Raw genomic sequence first — 21,453 nt, forward strand, 5'->3', positions numbered from 1 at the left:
TGTATCTTGTAATAAAAAAAAATAAAAATGGGCACAACTAGAGTGAGGGGGCACAAAAGTTGGCATCTCTACTGAGGGGCACCTAATCTGCCATAACTAATTTGAGGGGGGCACCTAATGTGGCATAACTACTGTGAGGGGAGCACATATAAAGGCATAACTATGAGGGGGTACATATGAAGGCATAACTACTGTGACAGGGAATGTAATCTGGCATAACCAATGTGAGGGGACACATATCTGGGCATATTTACTTTGAGGGGGCACATAACCGGGCATAAATACTGTGAAGGGGCACATAATCTGGCATTACTACTGTGAGGGGACACATAATCTGGCATAACCACTCCGAGGGGGCACATATCTGGGCATATTTACTTTGAGGGGGCACATAACCGGGCATAAATACTTTGAAGGGGCACATAATCTGCCATAACTACTGTGAGGGGCACATAATCTGCCATAACTACTGTGATGGGCACATAATCTGGCATTACTACTGTATGGGGCACATAATCGGGCGTTACTAGGTGAGGGGCACATAGTCTGGCATTACTACTGTGAGGGGGCACATAATCTGGCGTTACTAGGTGAGGGGACACATAATATGGCATTACTACTGTGAGGGGACACATAATCTGGCATAACCACTCTGAGGGGGCACATATCTGGGCATAACTACTGTAAGGGGACACATATTTGGCATAACTACTATGAGGGGGCACATATCTGGGCATAATTACTGTGACAGGAACAAAGGTGGGCATAACTACTGTGAGGGGCCACAAGGTGGGCATTAGTACTGTGTGGTTGCACTTAGGGGAAATGTCCTAGATTACCCTGCTATACATTGGCATGGCTCAGTCTTACAGGCCAGCACAGCGCCCCCTGCTGGTGATTTCACAGGGGCAGTCACCATCCCTTCCTTATATGATTATTCTTTTTTTCTCACCACAGGGACCTTGTTCTGGATCCAGCGGACATCACGCCGACGCCAGCGACACCCTGGATGAGGTAGGACCAGATTTTATTAGGACTGGGTGAGCGTAGCCATGCATTGGGCTTAGGGCTCTTTAACAGGAGCGGATCCCGTGCGGGTAATCCACTGCGTGAAAGACAGCCAAGCCCCGTTCCGGACGGCAGACACACGGAGCAGTAACATGATTGGTAATGCTCTGTGCCTCTCTGTGATCTTTTTACTACAAAATCACAGAGACATAAAGTTGTCACCGTGATTTTGTAGTAAAAAGATCACAGTCAATCATGTTACTGCTCCGTGTCTCTGCTGTCCAGAATGGGGCTTGGCACTCAGTCACGCAGCGGATTACCCGCACGGAAAGAGCCCTTAGTAAGAAAACCTGCCGGTTCTTTGTAAAACTGTTTGCACTGTGGCCCATTACACTATAGTTACAACACTAGTAGGGGAGGTAGTGGGGGGGGGGGGGGGGGGGGGGGGGGCTTGGAGGCAGGTTGGGGGGGCGACGGGGAGGGGGCCCCATACATCAGTTTGGCACCGGGGCCCCATGGATTGTGTGTACGCCACTGACTACTACTGCCCTGCCGGAGATTTTTTTAAGGTAGCAGCATAAGCTGCTGCTGTTATCTTCAGTGCGGCCTCCACTATACGCTGCCTGAAGTCTACATCATAGTACATGCAACCCTGCCCTGCTGACACCCCTGCTACTGCTCCCGAACCCCTTCTTAGCTCGGGGCCCCGAAGCAGCTGCTTCCCTGATAGTTACGCCCCTGAAGTCAATATATATATGCCTATGCGCAGCGTGCCACTGCTTTTTGCTTACCTCCTCCTCAGTCCTGTCCTCCCCTCCTGGCTGGCTGCCTGACTGTACGATTATTAGGTAGGTCAGTGACTTGAGACTGGTCTGGTTCTTGTCTGGTAAGTGGTCACGTCACGTGAGGCTGTGACTCACTCACCACCGCCACCCAATCCCTTTAGCCGGAACGGAGGCGGGGACTTAGTCCCTGCTGATGCCTGCTCCGCCGTGGCGCTTCACCAGGCTGCGGTGACTCACAAGACACACCCCCTTTTACCACGTGAGTGACGGGGGGCCGAAGTGCTTCGCCTTCGCTGTAAGTTCAAGTTGTCTAGTCTGTGAAGAGTAGACCGTCTGTGCTGCGCTGCTGCATATTAGATACATAGAGTCAGAGTCGCGAGTTGGGCCAGGGCCCCCATGAGCAACTGGGCCCGGGGCAGCTGCCCCTTTTGCCCTGCGGCAAAGACGGCCCTGCTCCCCGATATGAGGGGGTCACAGACTTCCAGGAAGATCTGCAACACGCCAGACCTGCAGGGTATAGCGACAGTGAGGTCACGGTATGGGCAATCGAGGGTTACTCACTTTTCTGAGGAGAACCCTGGGCAGGCGCGTGGCAGTGAAGGAGAGGCAGACACTAGTTCCTCTGGGGCACACTCTGTAGATAGGGACCAGGCCTGATGGTATGTGAGGTGCCCAGGATGTTGTAGGTGCTTTGAGTGCCTGAGGTAAGGTCCCTTTAAGGATTGTGACGCCACTGCCTGTAACGGTGACACACCGATTTGTAGGAGTAGTAATAGAGGTACACAGGTGGTATAGTGAACCAAACGTTGCTTTACTTTGAAAAAACAGTCCAACTTTGTACAGACAGTTTACAGTTGATAATGATGATGCAGTCCCTTGAACAATACTCCACAAGCAGGTTTACTTTCAATAATGGCAGGTATAAATCATGCAAGATACTTGGAGGGCAAACAGTTAATGCTTTGCAGTGCAATGCTGCTCTATCCCCACAGCTATTCTAGCTGGCTGGATCCCAAGGCCCGGATGCCTAAATGCTGGCTTTAATCCTTGGTATATAAATCCTTCCTCCAGTATTGGCACTTGCTCTTTACTTTACAGTACTTCTGCCCATCAGGTTACTTATCTGAACGTGCTGTATTTGACTTAAGGAGGTAAGATCATTTCCAGACTCTTCCCACCAACCACTCCCCCCTACCCCCAGTAAGCACGCAAAACTTGAATTCTTGGTGGAAAGGCCATAGCAGCCGTTTATTAAATAACAATATTTTATCCAACATTATTATAATGCAAACATGAGATATACATATATGCAAACATCAACAGTACAATGTCCCAACAATCCCTTTGCGGAAGGATCCTAGAAGGCAACCCAAGGAAGCTGCTATCTTCACTCCTCACATCTTATCCTTTTACCCTCGGCCGCACTCTCCGACCCAAGGGCACCGAATCCTCCAGAATCCATATCTTCCTCTACCCCTGTAGGCCTTTTAGCCCAACAGGAGCCCCCCAGCTTTCAGCTTACCAAACCACATAAGATGCACGCTCCAACGTGTCATGCACCTAATAAAACGTAGAATTGCCTTCCAGGACCCCCCGTTAACCTGCCCCCTGCTATGACATGAAAAAAGGTCCCCCGAAACACCCTAAAACAGGGCGGGTGGGTGGGCAACTCGCCTGAGCGCAACGGACACTGGTGCCGTTCCCGCCCCTAACCCTAGCCTAATATACTGCGCGCGAATTCCCTGCCACCCCCACAGACCCTCCCCAGAAACACTCCCCCTTTCCTAATCCATATTAACCCTAACCTGCCTGGACACTTCCCCCTTCCAGTCAATTTCCACTGCGCTACGTCTGCGCCTCGCTCCGCTGTCATACGTCCTTACTGTGAGGGATGCTGCAGGTTGCTCCCAGGAGGTAACATCTCTTCTACTGGGGTAATCTTCTGAGGTAACTGAGGCTCACTTTATCTACAGGCAGGCTAGGGTTCCTCACTAGCCTCCTGGACGTAGCTAGCAGCCAGGGCTATCAAGCTGCATGTCAGGAGGAGGCCCTCAGCATATCCCGGGCTGGTGCCTTCTCACTTCTGTCTCCACAGACTCCTGACTAGTGATGTCCGGATCATGAACGAATCGTTCTTTTGAACCGATTCAGTTCACTGATCCGGAAGAGTCGGTTCCTCTGACTGAGCCGATCCGAATGAAACGGCTCAGTCAGATCAGCAGCAGGCAGTGTAATAGGAGCTGTCAGTGGACGCTAGCCCCGCCCCTCCCCGCCCTCCAACCAATCAGAGGCTACCAGCACAGGGGGAGTCGCAGGGACTCAGAGAATCGTCTGCGTCTATTAGTTAAAAAAAACGAATGAGTCAGAGACGTGTCGCCGAGTCCCTGCCAGGCCTCCTGCTCTGCGACTCCCTGTAAGTCCGTCCGGGGGGAAGGGGGGGCATTAATCTAGCATGTAGCAGAGCTGTGTGTGTACAGGGTGCATGCAGCAGTGTAGCATCATGCTACACTGCTACATGCATCCTGTACACACACAGCTCTGCTACATGCTGTAGCAGAGCAGGAAGTCTGGTAGGGACTCGGTGATTCTTTTAACTAAAACTCTCAGACAATTATCACAGTCTGCTTCACTGCAGCAGAGCTGTGTTTGCCAGGAGCCAGTCCCTCCTGACCTTCGGTTCACTTGAGAGCCGACTCAGCAAGTGAACCGAAGATTCGATGAGCTGAGCATGCGCATTGATCTTCAGTTCACTTGCTTCTGCCGGCTCATGAAGTGAACCGAAGATCCGATTCATGAATCTGTTCTTTTGAATGAGCTGATTCAAATGAACCGATTCATGTGAAACATCCAAACTTCCCATCACTACTCCTGACTACAGACTAACTCCCCCCTGTCTGGTCCTGAACATTTATACTAGGGGCTCCCTATCTCCCTCTAGTGTCTAGGATGCCCAGCTACACCCTAATAGGCCTGCTATAGATGACACAGGGGAAACATTGCATGTAAAAACACATAGAAAAATACATTAAATGCATAGTTAAATATAATATTACTGTCCCTTGTGAGCAGAAGTAACACGTAAACCAATTGACCCTTGTGTAGTGCCCACGTCTACCTAGTGGGACACTACAGATCCACTTCTAGGTCAGATTCAGGGAGTTAATACTGACTGAAGAAAATCCGGGGTGTGACACAGAACAAGCTGCGGTTATATACTGTAACTATACAGCCATATACCTGACCACATACCGTCCACACACAGGACAAGCTGCGGTTATATACTGTAACTATACAGCTATATACCTGACCACATACCGCCCACACACAGGACAAGCTGCGGTTATATACTGTAACTATACAGCCATATACTTGACCACATACCGCCCACACACAGGACAAGCTGCGGTTATATACTGTAACTATACAGCCAGTCATATACCTGACCATATACCGTCCACACACAGGACAAGCTGCGGTTATATACTGTAACTATACAGCCATATACCTGACCACATACCGTCCACACACAGGTCAAGCTGCAGTTATATACTGTAACTATACAGCCAGTCATATACCTGACCACATACCGTCCACACACAGGACAAGCTGCAGTTATATACTGTAACTATACAGCCGGTCATATACCTGACCACATACCGTCCACACACAGGACAAGCTGCGGTTATATACTGTAACTATACAGCCAGTCATACACCTGACCACATACCGTCCACACACAGGACAAGCTGCGGTTATATACTGTAACTATACAGCGATATACCTGACCACATACCGTCCACACATAGGACAAGCTGCGGTTATATACTGTAACTATACAGCCATATACATGACCACATACCGTCCACACACAGGATAAGCTGAGGTTATATACTGTAACTATACAGCCATATATATGACCACATACCGTCCACACACAGGACAAGCTGCGGTTATATACTGTAACTATACAGCCAGTCATATACCTGACCACATACCATCCACACACAGGACAAGCTGCGGTTATATACTGTAACTATACAGCCAGTCATATACCTGACCACATACCGTCCACACACAGGTCAAGCTGCGGTTATATACTGTAACTATACAGCCATATACCTGACCACATACCGTCCACAACCACAGGACAAGCTGCAGTTATATACTGTAACTATACAGCCATATACCTGACCACATACCGTCCACACACAGGACAAGCTGCAGTTATATACTGTAACTATACAGCCATATACCTGACCACATACCGTCCACACAGAGGACAAGCTGCGGTTATATACTGTAACTATACAGCCATATACCTGACCACATACCGTCCACAACCACAGGACAAGCTGCAGTTATATACTGTAACTATACAGCCATATACCTGACCACATACCGTCCACACACAGGACCAGCTGCAGTTATATATTGTAGCTATACAGCCATATACCTGACCACATACCGTCCACACACAGGACAAGCTGTGGTTATATACTGTAACTATACAGTCATATACCTGACCACATACCGTCCACACACAGGACAAGCTGCGGTTATATACTGTAACTATACAGCCAGTCATATACCTGACCACATACCGTCCACACACAGGACAAGCTGCGGTTATAAACTGTAACTATACAGCCATATACTTGACCACATACCGTCCACACACAGGACAAGCTGCGGTTATATACTGTAACTATACAGCCGGTCATACACCTGACCATATACCGTCCACACACAGGTCAAGCTGCAGTTATATACTGTAACTATACAGCCAGTCATATTCCTGACCATATACCGTCCACACACAGGACAAGCTGCGGTTATATACTGTAACTATACAGCCAGTCATATACCTGACCACATACTGTCCACACACAGGACATGCTGCGGTTATATACTGTAACTATACAGCCAGTCATATACCTGACCACATACCGTCCGCACATAGGACAAGCTGCGGTTATATACTGTAACTATACAGCCTTATACCTGACCACATACCGTCCACACACAGGACAAGCTGCGGTTATATACTGTAACTATACAGCCATATACCTGAGCACATACCGTCCACACACAGGTCAAGCTGCAGTTATATACTGTAACTATACAGCCAGTCATATACCTGACCACATACTGTCCACACACAGGACAAGCTGCGGTTATATACTGTAACTATACAGCCAGTCATATACCTGACCACATACCGTCCACACACAGGACAAGCTGCGGTTATATACTGTAACTATACAGCCAGTCATATACCTGACCACATACCGTCCACACACAGGACAAGCTGCAGTTATATACTGTAACTATACAGCCGGTCATATACCTGACTACATACCGTCCACACACACAGGACAAGCTGCGGTTATATACTGTAACTATACAGCCAGTCATATACCTAACCACATACCGTCCACACATAGGACAAGCTGCGGTTATATACTGTAACTATACAGCCAGTCATATACCTGACCACATACCGTCCACACACAGGACAAGCTGCGGTTATATACTGTAACTATACAGCCGATCATATACCTGACCACTTACCGTCCACACACAGGACAAGCTGCGGTTATATACTGTAACTATACAGCCGGTCATATACCTGACCACATACCGTCCGCACATAGGACAAGCTGCGGTTATATACTGTAACTATACAGCCATATACCTGACCACATACCGACCACACATAGGACAAGCTGCGGTTATATACTGTAACTATACACCCGGTCATATACCTGACCACATACCGTCCACACACAGGACAAGCTGCGGTTATATACTGTAACTATACAGTCATATACCTGACCACATACAGTCCACCCACAGCACAAGCTGCGGTTATATACTGTAACTATACAGCCATATACCTGACCACATACCGTCCACATACAGGACAAGCTGCGGTTATATACTGTAACTATACAGCCGGTCATATACCTGACCACATACTGTCCACACAGAGGATAAGCTGCAGTTATATACTGTAACTATACAGCCAGTCATATACCTGACCACATACCGTCCACACACAGGACAAGCTGCGGTTATATACTGTAACTATACAGCCATATACCTGACCACATACCGTCCACACACAGGACAAGCTGCGGTTTTATATTGTAACTATACAGCCATATTCCTGACCACATACCGCCCACACACAGGACAAGCTGCGGTTATACACTGTAACTATACAGCCATATACCTGACCACATACCGTCCACACACAGAACAAGCTGCGGTTATATACTGTAACTATACAGCCGGTCACATACCTGACCACATACCGTCCACACACAGGACAAGCTGCGGTTATATACTGTAACTATACAGCCAGTCATATACCTGACCACATACCGTCCACACACAGGACAAGCTGCGGTTATATACTGTAACTATACAGCCATATACCTGACCACATACCGCCCACACACAGGACAAGCTGCGGTTATATACTGTAACTATACAGCCAGTCATATACCTGACCATATACCGTCCACACACAGGACAAGCTGCGGTTATATACTGTAACTATACAGCCTTATACCTGACCACATACCGTCCACACACAGGACAAGCTGCGGTTATATACTGTAACTATACAGCCAGTCATATACCTGACCACATACCGTCCACACACAGGTCAAGCTGCAGTTATATACTGTAACTATACAGCCAGTCATATACCTGACCATATACCGTCCACACACAGGTCAAGCTGCAGTTATATACTGTAACTATACAGCCAGTCATATACCTGACCATATACCGTCCACACACAGGACATGCTGCGGTTATATACTGTAACTATACAGCCAGTCATATACCTGACCACATACTGTCCACACACAGGACAAGCTGCGGTTATATACTGTAACTATACAGCCTTATACCTGACCACATACCGTCCACACACAGGTCAAGCTGCAGTTATATACTGTAACTATACAGCCGGTCATATACCTGACCACATACCGTCCACACACAGGACAAGCTGCGGTTATATACTGTAACTATACAGCCAGTCATATACCTGACCACATACCGTCCACACACAGGACAAGCTGCAGTTATATACTGTAACTATACAGCCAGTCATATACCTGACCACATACCGTACACACACAGGACAAGCTGCAGTTATATACTGTAACTATACAGCCAGTCATATACCTGACCACATACCGTCCACACACAGGACAAGCTGCGGTTATATACTGTAACTATACAGCCAGTCATATACCTGACCACATACCGTCCACACACAGGATAAGCTGCGGTTATATACTGTAACTATACAGCCGTATACCTGACCACATACCGTCCACACACAGGACAAGCTGCAGTTATATACTGTAACTATACAGCCGGTCATATACCTAACCACATACCGTCCACACATAGGACAAGCTGCGGTTATATACTGTAACTATACAGCCAGTCATATACCTGACCATATACCGTCCACACACAGGACAAGCTGCGGTTATATACTGTAACTATACAGCCTTATACCTGACCACATACCATCCACACACAGGACAAGCTGCAGTTATATACTGTAACTATACAGCCAGTCATATACCTGACCACATACCGTCCACACACAGGACCAGCTGTGGTTATATACTGTAACTATACAGCCAGTCATATACCTGACCACATACAGTCCACACACAGAGGACAAGCTGCGGTTATATACTGTAACTATACAGCCAGTCATATACCTAACCACATACCGTCCACACATAGGACAAGCTGCGGTTATATACTGTAACTATACAGCCAGTCATATACCTGACCATATACCGCCCACACACAGGACAAGCTGCGGTTATATACTGTAACTATACAGCCAGTCATATACCTGACCACATACCATCCACACACAGGACAAGCTGCAGTTATATACTGTAACTATACAGCCAGTCATATACCTGACCACATACCGTCCACACACAGGACAAGCTGCGGTTATATACTGTAACTATACAGCCAGTCATATACCTGACCACATACCGTCCACACATAGGACAAGCTGTGGTTATATACTGTAACTATACAGCCATATACCTGACCACATACCGTCCACACACAGGACAAGCTGCGGTTATATACTGTAACTATACAGCCGGTCATATACCTGACCACATACCGTCCACACACAGGACAAGCTGCGGTTATATACTGTAACTATACAGCCGATCATATACCTGACCACATACCGTCCACATACAGGACAAGCTGCGGTTATATACTTTAACTATACAGCCGGTCATATACCTGACCACATACCGTCCGCACATAGGACAAGCTGCGGTTATATACTGTAACTATACAGCCATATACCTGACCACTTACCGTCCACACACAGGACAAGCTGCGGTTATATACTGTAACTATACAGCCAGTCATATACCTGACCACATACCGTCCACATACAGGACAAGCTGCGGTTATATACTGTAACTATACAGCCGGTCATATACCTGACCACATACCGTCCGCACATAGGACAAGCTGCGGTTATATACTGTAACTATACAGCCATATACCTGACCACTTACCGTCCACACACAGGACAAGCTGCGGTTATATACTGTAACTATACAGCCAGTCATATACCTGACCACATACCGTCCACATACAGGACAAGCTGCGGTTATATACTGTAACTATACAGCCAGTCATATACCTGACCACATACCGTCCACACACAGGACAAGCTGCGGTTATATACTGTAACTATACAGCCGGTCATATACCTGACCACATACCGTCCGCACATAGGACAAGCTGCGGTTATATACTGTAACTATACAGCCATATACCTGACCACATACCGACCACACATAGGACAAGCTGCGGTTATATACTGTAACTATACAGCCGGTCATATACCTGACCACATACCGTCCACACACAGGACAAGCTGCGGTTATATACTGTAACTATACAGCCGATCATATACCTGACCACATACCGTCCACATACAGGACAAGCTGCGGTTATATACTTTCAATATACAGCCGGTCATATACCTGACCACATACCGTCCGCACATAGGACAAGCTGCGGTTATATACTCTAACTATACAGCCATATACCTGACCACTTACCGTCCACACACAGGACAAGCTGCGGTTATATACTGTAACTATACAGCCAGTCATATACCTGACCACATACCGTCCACATACAGGACAAGCTGCGGTTATATACTGTAACTATACAGCCGGTCATATACCTGACCACATACCGTCCGCACATAGGACAAGCTGCGGTTATATACTGTAACTATACAGCCATATACCTGACCACTTACCGTCCACACACAGGACAAGCTGCGGTTATATACTGTAACTATACAGCCAGTCATATACCTGACCACATACCGTCCACATACAGGACAAGCTGCGGTTATATACTGTAACTATACAGCCAGTCATATACCTGACCACATACCGTCCACACACAGGACAAGCTGCGGTTATATACTGTAACTATACAGCCAGTCATATACCTGACCACATACCGTCCGCACATAGGACAAGCTGCGGTTATATACTGTAACTATACAGCCATATACCTGACCACATACCGACCACACATAGGACAAGCTGCGGTTATATACTGTAACTATACAGCCGGTCATATACCTGACCACATACCGTCCACACACAGGACAAGCTGCGGTTATATACTGTAACTATACAGCCGATCATATACCTGACCACATACCGTCCACATACAGGACAAGCTGCGGTTATATACTTTCAATATACAGCCGGTCATATACCTGACCACATACCGTCCGCACATAGGACAAGCTGCGGTTATATACTGTAACTATACAGCCATATACCTGACCACTTACCGTCCACACACAGGACAAGCTGCGGTTATATACTGTAACTATACAGCCAGTCATATACCTGACCACATACCGTCCACATACAGGACAAGCTGCGGTTATATACTGTCACTATACAGCCGGTCATATACCTGACCACATACCGTCCGCACATAGGACAAGCTGCGGTTATATACTGTAACTATACAGCCATATACCTGACCACTTACCGTCCACACACAGGACAAGCTGCGGTTATATACTGTAACTATACAGCCAGTCATATACCTGACCACATACCGTCCACATACAGGACAAGCTGCGGTTATATACTGTAACTATACAGCCAGTCATATACCTGACCACATACCGTCCACACACAGGACAAGCTGCGGTTATATACTGTAACTATACAGCCGGTCATATACCTGACCACATACCGTCCGCACATAGGACAAGCTGCGGTTATATACTGTAACTATACAGCCATATACCTGACCACATACCGACCACACATAGGACAAGCTGCGGTTATATACTGTAACTATACAGCCGGTCATATACCTGACCACATACCGTCCACACACAGGACAAGCTGCGGTTATATACTGTAACTATACAGCCGATCATATACCTGACCACATACCGTCCACATACAGGACAAGCTGCGGTTATATACTTTCAATATACAGCCGGTCATATACCTGACCACATACCGTCCGCACATAGGACAAGCTGCGGTTATATACTGTAACTATACAGCCATATACCTGACCACTTACCGTCCACACACAGGACAAGCTGCGGTTATATACTGTAACTATACAGCCAGTCATATACCTGACCACATACCGTCCACATACAGGACAAGCTGCGGTTATATACTGTAACTATACAGCCGGTCATATACCTGACCACATACCGTCCGCACATAGTACAAGCTGCGGTTATATACTGTAACTATACAGCCATATACCTGACCACTTACCGTCCACACACAGGACAAGCTGCGGTTATATACTGTAACTATACAGCCAGTCATATACCTGACCACATACCGTCCACATACAGGACAAGCTGCGGTTATATACTGTAACTATACAGCCAGTCATATACCTGACCACATACCGTCCACACACAGGACAAGCTGCGGTTATATACTGTAATTGTGGTCAGGACCTGACGAGTGGAAGATGCCCAACCACCACCCCCCTACCTGATTGGCCTGAGGTGTGCCTTGGCCTCACTAGGTCGGTATGCCTGAAAAAGGGGGCATACCCTGAATGTGATGGTTGAATGACTGAATGAAGAATGGGAATGGGTGGGCAGGGGACGTCCGAATGCAGACGTGCTGCCTGGGAGAGCCGGACTGCTTAAGACAGGTACTGGCCCCTCCCACAAATCCAGGCTAGCCTGCGGCCAGCCTTAACACCTATACAGCCGGTCATATACCTGACCACATACCGTCCGCACATAGGACAAGCTGCGGTTATATACTGTAACTATACAGCCGGTCATATACCTGACCACATACCGTCCGCACATAGTACAAGCTGCGGTTATATACTGTAACTATACAGCCATATACCTGACCACTTACCGTCCACACACAGGACAAGCTGCGGTTATATACTGTAACTATACAGCCAGTCATATACCTGACCACATACCGTCCACATACAGGACAAGCTGCGGTTATATACTGTAACTATACAGCCAGTCATATACCTGACCACATACCGTCCACACACAGGACAAGCTGCGGTTATATACTGTAACTATACAGCCGGTCATATACCTGACCACATACCGTCCGCACATAGGACAAGCTGCGGTTATATACTGTAACTATACAGCCATATACCTGACCACATACCGACCACACATAGGACAAGCTGCGGTTATATACTGTAACTATACAGCCGGTCATATACCTGACCACATACCGTCCACACACAGGACAAGCTGCGGTTATATACTGTAACTATACAGCCATATACCTGACCACATACAGTCCACCCACAGCACAAGCTGCGGTTATATACTGTAACTATACAGCCAGTCATATACCTGACCACATACCGTCCACACATAGGACAAGCTGCGGTTATATACTGTAACTATACAGCCATATACCTGACCACATACCGTCCACACACAGGACAAGCTGCGGTTATATACTGTAACTATACAGTCATATACCTGACCACATACAGTCCACCCACAGCACAAGCTGCGGTTATATACTGTAACTATACAGCCAGTCATATACCTGACCACATACCGTCCACACATAGGACAAGCTGCGGTTATATACTGTAACTATACAGCCATATTCCTGACCACATACCGCGCACACACAGGACAAGCTGCGGTTATACACTGTAACTATACAGCCATATACCTGACCACATACCGTCCACACACAGAACAAGCTGCGGTTATATACTGTAACTATACAGCCGGTCACATACCTGACCACATACCGTCCACACACAGGACAAGCTGCGGTTATATACTGTAACTATACAGCCAGTCATATACCTGACCACATACCGTCCACACACAGGACAAGCTGCGGTTATATACCGTGACTATACAGCCAGTTATATCTATATATAATACCTATAATAAGACAGAACTACAACTCCCAGCATTACCAGACTGTACTAGGGCATAAGTTGCAATTACATGTAGAGGGATATAATAGGACAGAACTACAACTCCCAGTATTTCTAGAATGTTATATGGACTATCCCAGGACACCACTAATCTCTCCTCCAGGCACCACACACAAGCTCCGCCCCCTCACAGCCACATCACACAGGTTTCACCAGTTGTCTGAACTGGTCACATGATGATGACATCACCAAAGGTCCTTCTTCACGTCCTATAGTCTACTCTCACAGGTAGCTATATAAGTGGGTTGTGTTGCTTCAGCTTTCGACCCTTCTATTCAAAAGTCATGTGACAAAAGAATGTGATGTGAAGTCAGAAGGTCAGTTTCTTGCATAGAGTTTAGCCGCAACCTGTAGAAGTGTAATTAGTGGGTGTGGCCTATCCTCCACTGTGGGCTCCCTTCCCACAGGGGCCCCATAGCAGCTGCCTGGTCTGCCTCTATTGGAGGTGCACCACTGCTGTTGATGTACTTACCTGAGGAAAGGGTCAATCCAACCCCGAAACACATTGTTGATTATGAATAGAGTCGAGTTCTTCTTCACTCAAGGTCTCCCTGACTCTTCCTTGCCGCGCCGCCGATAAACTGCTTTATTTTTCTTCTTCCCTGGTTGATCACCTGACCCTGAGTACCGTAGGAGGGTGTGGGGCAGCAGGCGCCTACCACGCTACGAGCGGTCTGAGCACTCAGCACAACAGCACCAGGTGGGAGGCTGCCCTTCTCCCTGTCAATCCCTGATACCCCGACCCTACACACCCGGCTCTCCTCTGCTTTCTCAATTTTAACACTAAACCTCATCAGCCACATGAATATGAAGATACAAACCTAACGTCAGAATGTGGGGAGGAAAATCTGCCGCTGCTTAAGGGGTTAAAGAAAATTCTGGATTTTCTTTTTTCTTCTCCTAAATGTAATAAAGGTGTTTTATATTGCAGGAGATTTTGATATCGTCCCAGGTCCAGGATGAGCATTATAACCTCCAGCGATGGTAAGGATTCCTCCTCTTCTCTCTTATTACTGGATGCGGTGACTGATCTACGACATCTGCACGATTCTCACCTTCCAATGTCCTGATGAGGAACAGACTTAATAGGAAATGGGGTCACACAGCAGATATATACTGTGGTATGGCTGCTGCAGGGCCGGACTGCGATTAAAGCGGTCGTCTGCGATTTTGACATTGATGTCCTCTCCAGAATAGCTCATCAGTATCAGACCAGTGGGGGTCCCTCTTTCAGCACCCTGCTGATCAGCTGTGAAGAGACCACGGCGCTCCGGTGAGCCCTGCAGCCTCTTCCTAATTTAGTGATGTCACGTTCATTGGTTACATGGCCCGGGCCCAGCTCAGTCCTGTTCAAGTGAATAGCGCTGAAATGCAATACCAAGCACAGCCAGTATACAATCGAAGGCGCTGTGCTTAGTAAGCTGCGACAAGGCTACAGCGCTCAATGGGGTGTCGCCTTCTCCTCAAACAGCTGGTCGGTGGGGGGCACCAGGAGTCAGACCCCGCCATACTGATACTATTGGTCTATACTGAGGATAGGTCGTCAATATAAAACACCCGGAGTTCCCTTTAAAAAGCAGCCCTGGCACCCAAACACCACTGCTCCTCATACAATACAGCCCCCTCTCTACTCCCTTAAAGGGGTTGTCCCATCTCACCGTTCCATAGCGAGATCAGAATAAGCGAAGGCCCCCGGTGGCCAAGGTCACGGAAACAGCCTAACAGGCCGATGCACCCCTGGTTCTGTGACTCCCATTGTAGTGAATGGGAGCTATGCAAACCGTGTGGCAGAAGAAGCTCCACTGCTTCCATAAAACCCGCACGATTAACACAAGAAGGAAAATAAAAGTGAAACATAGAAACACCTAATCACACTGTGAAGTAAAGAAAGTGCTTCCCCACTTGGGCCACGTACCACAGTGCAGCTCAAAACCTCTTCCTCAGTAGTGCCAAACAGATCCCTCAGTGCAGCAACATTATCCCTTTCCCACCTATCCTACAGTGGCAGCAGCATTGTCCCCTTTCTCATCTGTCCCCCACTGGCAGTAGCACTGTCCCTTCACACCCTTCTGCCTCATTAGCAGCATTCTTCCTCTTCCCACCCCTCCCCCTCTTGCTGCAGCATTGTACCCTCTTCCACTCCTTTCCTACTGACAGCAGCATTGTCCCTTTTCCCACTCCTTTCCCACTGGCCGCAGCATTCTCCCACCCCACCCCACTAGCTGCAGCATGGTCTTCCTTATCACCTAATGCTGACAAGTACTGGCTGTATTATACAGTGCGCTCCCGGCTCTCACTGCTGGGATCAAAACTAACTCCATTCCCAGCAGTTTAGCCCCTTAGATGCCCATGCCAATGCTGCAGCATCTACGTGGTTAGAGAGAGGGCAAGAACTCCCTGTGATGTAATTGTGGGGCAGCCAAGAGACTAATAATGGCCCCTGGACCTGACATGCACAGATGACTATTCAGCCCTGAATTTGGAAGGGCTGAATAGGCATTTTGTCAGTTTTACAATCAGTATTAAAGAGTCTCTGTCACCAGGATCAACCCTATTAAACCAGACATACTGCCTAGTGGGGCTCATCATGTTGATTAAAACTATGCCTTTCTTTTGTCTGTAGAGTAAACAGCTGCAGAGAGATGTTATTAATTTGCAAATGAGAAGTTGGAGCACCAGGAGGCAGGGCTGAATCCTCTGAGCACTGCTATGGAACACCCCCTGTGCTCTGCACACTCCCCTTCCCCTTGATTGACAGGGCTAGACATGCTGAGGGCAGAGGCTTGTCCAAGAGCTGTGCGCTAGCATCTTCATATCATATACACTATGTACTATAGCTTCACCACACTGAGATCTGCTCAGAAAGCTAATCTGCATATTACTGCTTTCTTCACAATTCTCTATATTTATTTTCTTCCACATTTCTCCCGTGAGAAAAGTCTATGTCCTTATCATATTGAGAATGTTTTTTAGAAAGCTAATAAATATTACTGGTTTCCATATAATCATATATTGTGTCTGTGAATAAACTAGTAAAAGGTTATAGAAAAAAAATAACCAAACACTATTCAGAATATTGTAAAGAGTTTTTATTATCATTAATATTATTATATGATTATATAAGATTTATTATAGTATATCCTTTTATTATGGTTTAAATAAAAAGAGAAAATAAAATATCAGAAAAAAAAAACCTTAAGTAAGCCTCTCCTGGGACTTGAACTAAGGATCTCTACATACATGGTAGACAACTATACCACAAGCTATAATATTGCCATATAGAAAAACATGTTTTTTCTATGTTTATAAGCTAACACATATGACTGGTGTCTGTATGATCATATATGGTGCCTGTAAATAAAGCAGTAATATGCAGATTAGCTTTCTGAGCAGATCTCAGTGTGGTGAAGCTACAGTACATAGTGTATATGATATGTAGATTAGCTTTCTGAGCAGATCTCAGTGTGGTGAAGCTATAGTACATAGTGTATATGATATGTAGATGAGCTTTCTGAGCAGATCTCAGTGTGGTGAAGCTATAGTACATAGTGTATATGATATGTAGATGCTAGCGCACAGCTCTTGGACAGCGCTCTGCCCTCAGCCTGCTGTCTAGCCTTGTCAATCAAAAGGAAGGGGAGTGTGCAGAGAACAGGGGGTGTCACACAGCGGTGCTCAAAGGATTCTACAACTTCTCATTTGCATATGAATAAAAACACAGATTTCTCTGCAGCTGTTTATCATACAGAAAAAAGAAAGGTATCGTTTTAATTAGCATGATGAGCCCTACCAAGGGGTATGTCTAATTTAATAGTGTTGTTCATGGTGACAGAGCCTCTTAAAGGAAAAAAGAAAAATCAAGTAACCCCCCACCCTCCAAACACCTTTTTCTTCTTCTTTATTAATGTAAAAAGGTAAAAAATAAAAATAAAAAGCCTTTAGATAATTTTTATTATCCGTAACGACCTAAACCATAAAATCATCAAATTTTTAATCCCATATGGTGAACTGCATAAAAATGCCAAAATTGTAGAGTTTTGTCATTCTACTTTTCTATTATCAAAAAGTCGTACGTACCCCAGAATGTTAACCACTGCCAGACCGGGCCATTTACCCCCTTCCTGACCAGGCTTAATTTTGCAAATCTGACACGTGTCACTATATGTGGTAATAACTTTGGAACGCTTTCACTTATCCAAGCCATTCAGAGACTGTTTTCTCGTGACACATTGTACTTCATGTAAATGGTAACTTTAAGTCAATATGTTTTACCTTTTATTTATAAAAAAAAATGCAAAGGTTAACAAAAATGTGAAATTAACTGTTTTCTAAATTTGAATCTCTCTGCTTTTAAGACAGATAGTGATGCCTCATTCAATATTCATTAATCTCCATATGTCTACTTTATGTTGGCATCATTTTGGTAATGTAATTTTATTTCTTTAGAACGTTAGAAGGTTTAGAATTTTTGAAGCAATTTTTTAAATTTTTAAGAAAATTTCCAAAGTCAACTTTTGTAATGACCAGTTCAGTTCTGAAGTCACTTTGTGGGGCTTACATAGTGAAAACCCCCATAAATGACCTCATTGTAAAAACTACACCCCTTAACTTACTCAAAACTTATTTTACAAACTTTGTTAACCTTTTAGGTGTTCCACAAGAATTAAAGGAAAATGGAGAAAAGAAATTCTAAATTTCACTTTTTTGGCAGATTTTCCATTTTAATAGATTTTTTTCTTTAACACATCAAGGGTTAACAGCCAAACAAAATGTAATATTTATGACCCCGATTCTGCGGTTTACATAAACACCCCACATGTTGTCGTAAACTGCTATACGGGCACACGGAGGGGCACAGAAGAAAAGAAGCGCCATATGGTTTTTGGAAGGCAGATTTTGCTGGACTGGTTTTTAGATGCCATGTCCCATTTGATGCGTGTTGAGGTGACGGTTTGATTGGTACCATTTTGGGGGAACATACGCCGCTTGGTGTTGCACTTTATGTGATATTAGGTGACAAAAAATTGCTTTTTTGGCAGTTTTTTTTAAGGTGTTCACCTGAGGGGTTAGGTCATGTGATATTTTTTATAGAGCAGGTTGGACTAGGAAATACCTAATATGTCTACATTTTTGTTTTATTTTTTTTATTTCACTTTAACATAGCAGTTTTGAAGCAAAAAAAAAAATCACATTTTAGTCTCCATTGTCTGAGACTCAGTTTTTTATTTTTTGACCGATTGTCTTAGGTAGGATCTCGTTTTTTGCGGGATGAGGTGACGGTTTGATTGGTACTATTTTTGGAGCCATACGCCTTTTTAATCGCTTGGTGTTGCAATTTGTGTGATGTAATGTGACAAAAAATGGCTTTTTCGGTACTTTTTTTATTTTATTTTTTACGGTGTTCATCTGAGGGGTTAGGTCCTGTGATATTTTTATATATAGAGTTGGTTGTTACTGATGCGGCGATACCTAATATGTCTACTTTCTTTATTCACTTTAAATGGCTTCTGTCACCCCCCAAAAGTCATTTTTCATTTTTGGGCTAATTAAAATCCTTATAGTGCGATTTCTCAATATATAGGGCTCTTACCCTTTTCTGTTGTCTAGTTTCTTTAAAAAACAGACTTTTATAATATGTTAATTACCTGGCTACCAACAAGTAGGGCGGTTGCTTGCTGGTAGCCGCCGCATCCTCCTTTAAAAAAAACACCCCTCCTCCTGTTGATTGACAGGGCCAGTGAGCGCTCTCCTCCTCTGGCTGGCCCTGTCTGCGTTCTAAATCTCGCGCCTGCGCCGTACCGGTCTTCAGTCGGCGCAGGCGCACTGAGAGGACGACGCTCGCTCGGCCGCTCCTTCCTCAGTGCGCCTGTGCCGGGTGTAGATGTGACGTCATCTGCGCTGTACAGCCTCAGTGCAGGGCTGATCGAGGTCTGTGGAAGACCGGACAGCTCCTGCACTCCCATGGCCCTGGCGGTTACATGACCGGATAGCGCTTCCTGATCTGTATAGACAGTGCTTGCTGAGCGCTGTGTAAACAGCGATCTAGAAGGCAGGGACACCTGGGAACGATTAGCGTGCAGCTGCCATCTCTGAATGGACGTTCCAGAACGTCCATTCAGAGATAAACGACCGCCCATAGGACGCTTATAGTAAATGGGCGGTCGTAGCCATTATCTGTAGAGAAAATGGTGGATCCTGTGTTATCTACACAGAGGTGATACCTATCATTGTCATCCTGCCTGTGATAATATTGAGATGGCTACAGAAAAGTTACCTGTCCAATAGCATACAGCAAGTGTGACACGAAGCTAACCACATCTTCGGGCACAGTCACAGTAAAGTAAATATACATGAGGCAGATGCAGAGGTGTACCCACCAAACCAGATACCCGGAGCCCAATTTTGTATTGACAGAACCACTGTCTCCCTCTGAGGGCAGTGTATTATTGAGACCGGTTCTATCTCTTGAATAAGGGGAGCGTCCCCCTCGCTTCTCACCAGTAGTGACATCTGCCATGTATCTACATGTCTAGAAATGCTGAAATCAATGTAAAGATGTCTCCGGTGAATGTGTCCTGCAGGGATTGTGCTGGTGAATTACAGGGGGTTGTGGATTTATCATTAGTGGAAACCTGTAAAATGATCCAGGACAGGAATATTCCACATAAACTGCCATCAGTCTCCTCCATGTCCTAGACGACTTCATTCTTGTGTCCCCTCCGTTTCCTAGATGATGAGACCCGGCAGTTCTACCAGCAGCTCCGTCAGTGTAAAGATCACTTCCTGAGGATGACGTATGAATATTTCCAGGATGATCTGCTCCACATTGTGGAGAACATGAGTCTTCTACCACTTCTGAGTGATCTACATTCCCGAAATCTCCCGGATACTGAGGTGAGAGGACATGAGCCGCCGGTATTGTATATGAATGCCCCAAGTGATATCACGTGTTACAGGCACAGTTTACGTAATTTTTATAGTGGTGGTTGATGCCCGCTACCGCTCCGCTCCCTCTGGCGGGCACGGCTATCGCAGTGGTCACCTGCCTTCTAGCTCCTGGATGCCAGAGGTCTGGACAAACATCTCTCTCCTCCTA

General features: G+C 46.0%; 1 protein-coding gene across 1 annotated transcript in view; it reads left to right on the plus strand.

The window, feature by feature from the left end:
* The first annotated feature begins 966 nt into the window (after positions 1-966).
* The window catches only part of LOC122930746, a 286,203-nt gene continuing 265,716 nt past the window's right edge, over positions 967-21,453 (plus strand). The window contains exons 1-3 of the mRNA XM_044284322.1: positions 967-1,014; positions 15,289-15,341; positions 21,088-21,251. Of these exons, the coding sequence (XP_044140257.1) occupies positions 15,317-15,341; positions 21,088-21,251 (189 nt within the window). The 5' untranslated portion in view covers positions 967-1,014; positions 15,289-15,316. The remainder of the gene's footprint in view (positions 1,015-15,288; positions 15,342-21,087; positions 21,252-21,453) is intronic.

Source organism: Bufo gargarizans, chromosome 3 (assembly GCF_014858855.1).
Source record: "Bufo gargarizans isolate SCDJY-AF-19 chromosome 3, ASM1485885v1, whole genome shotgun sequence".
NCBI classification, from domain to species: domain Eukaryota; kingdom Metazoa; phylum Chordata; class Amphibia; order Anura; family Bufonidae; genus Bufo; species Bufo gargarizans.